Source organism: Canis lupus, chromosome 11 (genome assembly GCF_048164855.1).
Source record: "Canis lupus baileyi chromosome 11, mCanLup2.hap1, whole genome shotgun sequence".
In the NCBI taxonomy this organism is placed as follows: domain Eukaryota; kingdom Metazoa; phylum Chordata; class Mammalia; order Carnivora; family Canidae; genus Canis; species Canis lupus.
In genome coordinates, this window is record NC_132848.1 from 30,812,505 (window position 1) to 30,821,569 (window position 9,065).

The 9,065-nt window shown below is 50.9% G+C and overlaps 1 protein-coding gene across 3 annotated transcripts; it reads left to right on the forward strand.

Moving 5' to 3' along the window:
- Positions 1–417: 417 nt before the first annotated feature.
- LOC140642229 (apolipoprotein L3-like) lies at positions 418–7,965 on the forward strand. 3 transcript variants are annotated; one of them, XM_072842682.1, is made up of 5 exons: positions 418–1,449; positions 2,050–2,092; positions 2,272–2,386; positions 3,375–3,501; positions 6,696–7,965. In XM_072842682.1, the coding sequence occupies exons 3-5, from the start codon at positions 2,356–2,358 to the stop codon at positions 7,519–7,521; spliced, it is 984 nt and encodes a 327-aa protein (XP_072698783.1). In that variant the 5' UTR covers positions 418–1,449; positions 2,050–2,092; positions 2,272–2,355; the 3' UTR covers positions 7,522–7,965. The 3 variants fall into 3 exon arrangements, with proteins under 3 accessions (XP_072698783.1, XP_072698785.1, XP_072698784.1); XM_072842684.1 differs by lacking the exon at positions 2,050–2,092; XM_072842683.1 differs by lacking the exon at positions 418–1,449 and having other exon boundaries at positions 1,739–2,092.
- Positions 7,966–9,065: the final 1,100 nt, after the last annotated feature.

The window sequence follows — 9,065 nt, forward strand, 5'->3', positions numbered from 1 at the left end:
TGCTGTTTTCTCCCACGTCTCTCCACGTGGTGCCGAGACACCTTCGCTGCCATAATTTCAAGCCAACGGGTGATCCTTTCCACTCAGAAAGATCCACACATGTGGATTCACACATGGATTCAGCTGCCTCTGTCTTCTGTAACCCCAGTATCTATAAGAGCCCCAACTGAGCACGGTCGACCCATAGGTGGGGCCATGTCTGTGCCTCTTCTTTTTTTTTTTTAATTTTTTATTTATTTATGATAGTCACACACACAAAGAGAGAGAGAGAGAGAGAGAGAGAGAGAGAGAGAGAGAGAGAGGCAGAGACACAGGCAGAAGGAGAAGCAGGCTCCGTGCACCGGGAGCCTGACGTGGGATTCGATCCTGGCTCTCCAGGATCGCGCCCTGGGCCAAAGGCAGGCGCTAAACCGCTGCGCCACCCAGGGATCCCATCTGTGCTTCTTCTAATCAGAGGAGGAAGTTAGGGAAGATGACCCTTCCACTCTCAGCAACATTAAAGATTTAAGGGTCACAAGTGTTCAGGGGGGAATGATGTGGGAATAAAGGCAGCAGAGGAATTATGAAATATGCTTACGCCCTACAGCCCACTGACAAGTCCTTGAAACAGGCAGAGTGACCTTCCTCTAGGGACACAACTACCTCAATATTGACAGTTTGCTAAGGGCAAAAGGCAATCCTAGCCTGATCCCCAGAATCCTGTGAGTCTACTTTAACATACAAAAATTTCTTTAGAAATTTGCTTTATCTCTACCCTCAAGATACTCATTGGCAATCATCCCCCAAGCATATAACCCACCGATATACATCTGAAGGTCTCATGACTAAGGGTTTATTAGACAGTAAAAAATGACCTTCTCCCAATAGTCACTAGCCCCGTCAAGGTCCTAGAAATCTTGGTTCCCGGATTCCTTAGAGATTCACACTCTCCCTAACCCCCTCTCAACTTGAAAGTCTATAAGGGGCCATTCCTCATGACCTTGGGGCAGGTCTTCCTGCCCACGGGGCCTGTCCCTGTTCTTTAATAAAACCACCTTTTTGCACCAAAGACATCTGATGAATTCTTTCTTGAACATGGCCCTGAACCCTAATGTCTTTTACTACATCACCTCACGCCGGACCCTCTGTTCTCACATCATGGGGCAGGAAGAGAAGAGGTTGGACTGAGTGTCCCCATCAGAAGGAAGAGAAGGGCCAGGGTAAGAAAGGCTGAGTCATCATAGCGAGGCGGTCTGGGCTTCATAGTCTAAAAACACCAAACTGTAGACTCATGGGGATGACGATAAGGGTGTGAGCTTAGATCTCTGTGTTTACGCGTTTGGATGTAACAGCAGAGAAAAACCTAGAAGCCTTTGGATGGTTAAAGTCACATTTCTAGCCAAACACCTGCATCAGAAGGCCTGGTCTTTGCGTCTACCCTGCCCACCCCCGGAGGCTGTGTGACCCTGGGTGAGTCCCTTCCCTGGAGATTCTTTGTTCACGTCTCTTAAAATCTTGGTTTCAGTCTTTTCAATTTGATTCATAGGATCTGTCATGTTTGGTGCCTGCTCAGCTTTTGTCTCTTCTTAGAGCACATCAGAGTTCAGGGAGGAGAACACACAAGAGAAGGACTGCAGTCAGGAGAGCACACATTCAAGGGGAGCCCAGAGAGTCAGTCGGGGGGTGCAGGGAAGCCGGCAGGGGAGGAGGAGTTTGGGCCGGGGACCTCTAAGCACAGGTAAACTTTGACCAGGTGAGGAAGGGGGGGAAGGCATCCTGGCAGGGGAAGGAGCAGGTGATGGTTTCTTCCACTTTAAAGTGGGAGCCACAAGAGCACCCACCTTATGGAGTGCATGTGGCTATTCAGTGAGGGATCACATAAGAAGCCCCGCCTGTCCTAGATAGTGGATCAATATTAGCTATTATCAGTTAGGAAACACACATGTTCTTGACCTCAAGGAACTCCAGAACATGTCTTCCATCTTTTCTTCTGTGTTTGGTTTTATTGCTTCCGTAGCTTCTCAGATGGCAGTCTCCTTGTCTGATTATCTTCTCCTTGTGCCCCAACAGGAGGACAGGACTCTGACTTGGCTTGGGAGTGAGTTGGAGTGAGGTGAGGAACCTTCCTTAAGTAGCAGCCAGCCAAGGCCAGTGGAGAAACACATGGGATTAAGTCCATTTTGGCATTTGTGGCCATCCCAGAGGGAGCCACCAGAGGCCTGGACCCTGGCTGCTCCCTGTTGCCACAGCTGGCTCACATTTGACCCCACCATTTCTTCTCTCTTCCCCAAGGCTGAATCTCTTCTGCAATACTTCCTTCCAGCTGAGACACAGACACAACTGTAGGGAAACTCCTCAGATCCCACTGCTGGCACCATGACCTCGGAAGGCCGTGAACTCTCTCCAGGTAGTCACCTTCCACTTTCTGGATGATGCTTGGTATTGCGGGGATGCCTCCAGCTGAGTTAACCTACAGAGGAGTCAGTCCCTTGAGAGTGTCATTGAGCCCCCAAGAGGGGTCAAGGGGAGTCCCCACCACAAGGTCTGTAGGGACACTTCCCTCCTGCCTTCTCAGAGTCATGACCTAGATGCCCATTTTCTCCCTCCCCTTGCTATCCTTCAAATGACTCAGAAGTGAGGCCAGGATAGCACACAGGATGCGGAGGAGTGTGTGTGTGGGGGGGGGACAACAGAGAAGAAAGGAGGGAGAATGAATGGGTCCTGAAGCAGGGTGGGAGGGGAGATAGACTGGCAACCTTGGAGGCCTCTCCTGCCCTCTTGCCCTGGTCAAGCCTCCGGCATGGCTCAGGATGACTGGCTTTGCAACAGAGGCCATTCCCTCCAGCTCTCACCCTGCTGCCAGCCTGACTGCTCTGTGAGGGTCAGTGGGACACCGACCAGGCCCCCAGTCGGGTCTTTGCCACAACCCACCTGTGTGACCTGGGTGCCTTACTTAACCTTATCTATAAATGTGGATGTTTCCTTATGTTGTTATGAGGATCAAATATACTGTGTTTATGTGGTTTGAGCCAGTACCTGCTACACTGGATGTCCTCCCTAAGTATTGTTACTCTCCTCTTGACCTGGAACCTGTTACTTACCTCCTCTCTCCCAGCATTCCCCACCCCGATGGCTATATTAGGGCACTTGCCCTGTGTCCCTACCATAAGCACCTGTTTATCTGATATGAAAGTGGAGCAGGAACTGATTCTATTGATCTCAATACCTCTCCCTATGCCAGCTCTCTCTTATCCCTCTTCCGCCAATCAGTTCATAAATACTCAGATTTAACACTGTGGGTTCCTCCAGCTAAGTCCAAGTTTCCTGTCTCCCTTAGTGAAACAGGAAAAAGAAAAAAACTATACGACCTTTCATTTTTTTTTCTATCCATCTAGAGAACAAAAGTTTTATTGAGGATGCTATTGAGTATTTCCAGGACACGGTGAATCGAGAGGTACTGCACTTCCTGCTGATTAACCATGAAACCTGGGAGAAATTTGTGGCTGAGACCTCATTGTCCAGGTAACCCCCTCCCCCCCCGGGAATGTCCCAGGATGGACACCCCAATCTCTGCACAGCAGTATCCTGGGGTTGGGGTTGAGTATGTTCCTCTCAACATTCCATAGGGAAACGTCTTCAATGACATTGGCTGAGGGCAGGTTGTACGACCTTGGGCCTTAACCTAAAGCAGACCTAGCTCTTCCTTGATCTCCTCATCTGTTCAATTTTATCACAAGGAAACTAATATAATGCAGGTAAAATGCTGAACATAGTGACTGATGCATAGTAGGTGCTCAATTGATGTTAACTTTTTAGAAGATTGCTGGGAAAAGACAGGGCCATGGGTCTTCTTCCTGGAGATGAGGGCTAAGCAGGAATTGCTCTGGGACACGCCAGAAACACTGACAGATCAGTCTGTGCCCTGTGGATTCAGACTAGAGCCTTTCCCCACCCCCACCCCCACCCCCCAGTCAAAGGATTTAATGAACATACCAGATCCTGCTGGCCCACAAGATGGAGAGGCTTGGGTTGAATTGGACTGAGATGGGTTGGATCCTGACTCTATCTCTGCCCAGTCCTAGTGGGTTCTCTGGGTCTGTATGTCTTGGAGTCTCAGATTTATTATTTGTTTAATGGAAGCTCGAACTGAATCTGATAAGATTGTGGTAAAGGTCTCAGTGTGAATTGCAAGGTCAAAGTTGAGGATCCGGGCAGCCTGGGTGGCTCAACGGTTTAGCGCTGCCTTCAGCCCAGGGTGTGATCCTGGAGTCCCAGGATCAAGTCCCACATCCGGCTCCCTGCATGGAGCCTGCTTCTCCCTCTGCCTGTGTCTCTGCCTGCCTCTCTCTCTCTTTCTTTCTCTCTCTTTCTCTCTCTCTCTCAAATAAATAAATAAATAAATAAATAAATAAATAAATAAATAAAATCTTAAAAAAAAAAAAAAAAACAAAGTTGAGGATCCAAGAGATGTCATCCCATCTGATGGCCCAGGAGGCTTGGACCAGGGCAGAGCTGGCTGTCAGGATGGACAAGGGGTGTCTAGGTTGGAGGACCAGGTAGGGTTGGGCAGCAGGGCTAGGACTGGGTGAAGCTCTAGAGGACAAAACTCGAGGAGGCCTTGGACCAAACAGAGCTTTTGTGAGAGGGAGAAGGGACATTTCTCTTCTCTCTTCTTTGATCTCCTCCCCCCAGGCATCTGATGCCATAAGAAGGTGTTTCCTCTATGCCTTGCCTGGGAGTTGGGAGTATTGATTACCATTTGGAAGTGTCTTGTCCTCTACATAGAGCAGAGTCAGGCCAGTGGGAGTCAGTGTGGCTATGTGACAACTTCCAGCACCTGAGGGGCATTTGCCAATTCTGTCCTCATTGAGGACACCAAAGTGCCCACCAAAGAGGAAACTCAGAAGTACCCACCAAAGAAGAAAGTACTTCCTCCACCAGCTTGCCCAAAGGTAGGTCTTTTCTGGCTTAGTGCTTCAGATAGAAGGTTCTCAAGCTCTCTTGTATCTTTAAGAGATTTTGTCAAGTTGCACATGGTCTTGGTGGGCATGCATGCGAATCTGTCACCAGCTGGGGTGTGAATTAGGTTGGTGACACCTGTGAGGTCGGGGGGTGCTGGGTCAGAGGTCTGTGATGTGAGCTGGAGAGTCTGAGGGGAACCAGGGTAGCGGGTGTGCTGCCTCTCAGTCAGTTGGGGCAGTGGCTGGGCCCCAGCAGAGGACATCATGCTTTTCAGAGACAGCAAGTGCACAACAAAATGATCATTAAGGTCCCATCTTGCTCTGAGCGTTTGTTGGTTTTCTCTCGTGAATTCCAAGTGCCCACAGTGAGCTACACTGTAAATTCTGAGAGATTTCCCTAACATTGCTCTTACTTTGAAACCAACTGGTAACTGGGGAGTGGGGTTCCCCACCACCTGAGATTGAATGCTTCTTTGGGAGCACTCGTAGAACTCACTGAGAGCTGTTACTCTCGGTAATGCTGTGTCAAAGGGCAGGGTATGGGTTATCATCAACCGAAGAAAGAGACACTTGGGGCAGTGTCCAGGAGGGTGTCAATGCAAAGCTTTAATTGTCTGCGGGAAGCATTACTGTCCAGTATTCAGTGTGTGACAATAGCCCATGAAGCAATGCCCACCAGCGAAGCTCAAGGTATGAAAGTAAACCATATCATGACACTTATTAATATGATAAAGAAGACTTAATTCAGTTGCAGGCATTGAGAATGTAGTAAGGGAGAGAGATCGGCTCGCCTTGGAATACAGTGAAGACACCTAGGGATTTATAGCCAAGGAAAAGTTCAGGGGCAGGGGATGAGCAATCACTAAGAGAAGACATGAAGGTAGAGGATTCTTTCTAACCTGATCCAACAGGGTTGTTGCTAAAACTGGGCACTACAGGTTGTCAAGGACAGAGCACAGAAGACTAAGGTCAAAGCCTAGTTAAGAAGAGGGCTCAGAAGAGCCCAAATAATGTTTGGTCAGGGAAAGAGTCTTTTTCATCCTGATCCTCAGTATACAGAGTTTTATGGGGCTCAAACCCATGCTGCCTGCATGGCTGACCTGTGGTCTCCAGCTCCTGCTGGAGGTCTCACTAATATCTTTATCTTCTAGTTCTTCCATAGGTCATGACCCTGCACATGACCCAAAAGCCCCCATCATACATTTTCTTGTCAGGCTGTCCAGCAGCTTGAGGCCCAGGCCAAGCAAGACAGTCCTATCATCACTCTAGAACCCTTGACACCCTAGGTGCGGCCTAGAGCTCACCTCCCAGTGCCAAAGGCAAAGGGCTGGGTCTGAGAGTGAGGCTAATCCTTCAGCACATACGAAGATTTTCCCAGCAAAGGTTTTTCTGCTCCCACCCCACTTCCTTATGTTCATCTACAGAGTTCCCAGTCTACAAACACTGACACTAGCTGTGCTGACCTTTCCTTGATGAGGAGCTATCTTCCTCAAATACCCAACACTCAAGAGCATTAACATGACATGGACACCTTTTCTCCCTATTGACTGTGTACTATGGAACACTGCTCATGTTGAATGCATTTAAGAAGTTGCATTAAAAAAAAAAAGTTGCATTCAAGAAAAATTCTTTACATTTGTAAAATTCTATCCCATTTGATTTCTAATGAAAGTTCTGTGGTTTATGTAGGACAGATGGAATCAAGCCCCTTTGACAGATCAGCTTTTCTTCATCACCTGACTTTTGCTGTTACAGGGAAGACGCCGATGCGCTACGTGAAGGTCTGAATGACCTGGAAGGAGACATGGATATTGAAGATGAAGGCCAGGCTAGGGAGAAGTTTTTGAATGTGTTTCCCCAGGTGAAAGTGGAGCTTGAGGGGTACATAAAAAGGCTCCGTGAGTGTGCAGATGAGGTTGACCAGGTCCACGAGGGCTGCACCATCACCAATATAGTAGCCAGCTCCACTGGTGCTGCGACTGGCCCTCTGGGCATTCATGGTCTGGGTCTGGTACCCGTCATAGGGGGTCTCAGTCCGGAAACCTTGGTAGCTGGAGTGGGGCTGGGAGCAGCATCTGATGCTACCCAGGTGACCACCAGCATCGTGGAAGGCTCACATGAGTCGCCTGCAACTGCCGAGACCACTCTTGATAAAGAGGAGGTAGTTGCAAAGGTTCTGCATGAAAACTGGTCCAGTATTTCTTCCTTAGCTCTTGATAGCATGAAAGTCCTGGCTCGCGCTGCAAGAGATATTCGTAACCTCAGGCTAGGCCGCTTCACCTGTCAACCGGTAGTCGCGGCCGCAGGCTTCCTGACAGCAAACACAGCCTTAGGTCTAGGTTGGGCACAGGTGAAGAGAGTTGTTAGAGGCTCTCTTCGGGCAATAGCCAGAGGAGCCCGGGTCGTAGGTACGGCCAGCCTTGGTCTCTTCATTTTGATGGAAGCGGTCAGCCTTGTGTTCAAGTCAGGGAATTTGCATGAGGAAGCAAAGACATGGTCAGCTGAAAGTATGAGGGAGGAGGCCCAGGAGCTGAATAGAAAGTTGGAATTGCTCAAAGAGATCTATGAGAGTCTGAAGTAGGGCCGGACTCCATGACTCCGAGCAGAGAGGGAGCAGGGGTGTGTGTGGGACAATGATGTGGAGGCTCTTTATTAGAGGGGAAAGAGGGTAAAATAAAGTTTGGGGGTGGGGTGTTAAGGAGCTTAGCATTTAGCTAGTTGGGCCCAGTGAGGGTGGGGTTACTGCAGCGGCAGGGGTCCCGGGGAGGAAGGGACATGGGACTGGAATGAGGAGAGAGGGACAGAGAGAGAGGGGAATGGACCAAAGAGGACACGGGGGATGTGGGGAAAGAGGGGCGCGCAGGAACACGCAGCGAGGCCCGAATACTCAAGCGAGAATGGTTGGAATCTGCGAGAAGTGCTCCTCTGCCCACCCTCCCCAGGAACGGACTCTTTCCCGCCTCAGTCGACTGACCTTCGTTAGGCGGCGGACCTCCTCACGATGGTGGTGGTGGGGACGATGGTGGCGGTGGGGACAATGGTGGCAGTGGGGATGATGCTGGCGGTGGGGACGATGGCAGAAGGGCGGGGAACGTTTGGCGAGTTGCCGGGGCTCTTCGGGGCCGGGTGCGCTGAGACACCAATGAAGTTCCAATGAAATTCTCAAGGTGGTGTTTGGAGCCCTGGTGATTTGGGGGGGGGGGGGGGAAGAAAGAAAGAGAAGAGCGCGGGGTAGGGGGTGGACAGAAAAGGGAGAGCAGGTGCCAGCAGATGTCCAGGAACCTTGTGGTAGGTGGAGGTCAACCAGCTTGGGGCTGAGACCCCTCGTGTCTGAGCCTCAGCCTCCCCGCTGGGGGTGGGGGCCGAGTACCGGGGACCCGGCGGCCTCCCCGCCTCGACCTCCCCAGACTGCTTGGGGACAGGACCATGCACCTGCGCTCGCCTGGGCTCTGGAGGCCTGACTTCCCCTCCCCGGGGCTTGTGTCCTGGGACCTGGGGAGCACGTCCTCCCTGGCTCATCCTGCTTGCTCACTGGGCTCCCCCCGCCCCCATCTGGTTATTTTCCCAAGACCCCGGCACCCTACTGGCCCCAGTGGGACACCCGGGGAAGCTTGCACCCGGCTGGCGTTGGGTTGAGCACAGGCGTGTCCCTCAGCCCGTGTCCAGAACCTGGGACTGAAGGGACACATGGCTGTGTTTTCCTGGTGGGCAGGAGGCCCGAGCCTTGGGGGCCACAGACTTCATCCTCACTCCCTTCCTCTTGGATTGCCAAGCACCACAGGGTCACGTGAGTCTCTCTTCCCTCTTTCTTTCCCAGACTCCACCCACCTGACTTTCTCTGGGTCAGTCATCCTGCCTTGTGTCTGGTCTGTCCCCGAAAGGAGCCCTGGTGAGGGGGCTCCTGGCCACCCTTGTGGCTGGTTGGATAAACAGTTGTCCTATGGCTTCACCGGCCAAGCCCAGCCTTTAGATCTCGGGGGAAGGCAAGAAAAGCCTCACCTAGTTTTCTTTTCTTTTCTTTTTTTTTTTTTTAAGATTTTATTTATTTACTAGAGAGAGAGAGAGAGGCAGAGGGAGAAGCAGGTTCCACGCAGGGAGCCCGACGTGGGACTCGATCCCAGGACT

What these genes read in the sequence shown, in the direction of transcription:
- LOC140642229 (XM_072842682.1), top strand. Translation starts at nt 2,356, where the DNA reads ATGACCTCGGAAGGCCGTGAACTCTCTCCAG. An exon ending in AGGCCGTGAACTCTCTCCAG is followed by an intron (nt 2,387 to 3,374) that starts GTAGTCACCTTC and finishes CTATCCATCTAG; the next exon opens with AGAACAAAAGTTTTATTGAG. An exon ending in GCTGAGACCTCATTGTCCAG is followed by an intron (nt 3,502 to 6,695) that starts GTAACCCCCTCC and finishes TTGCTGTTACAG; the next exon opens with GGAAGACGCCGATGCGCTAC.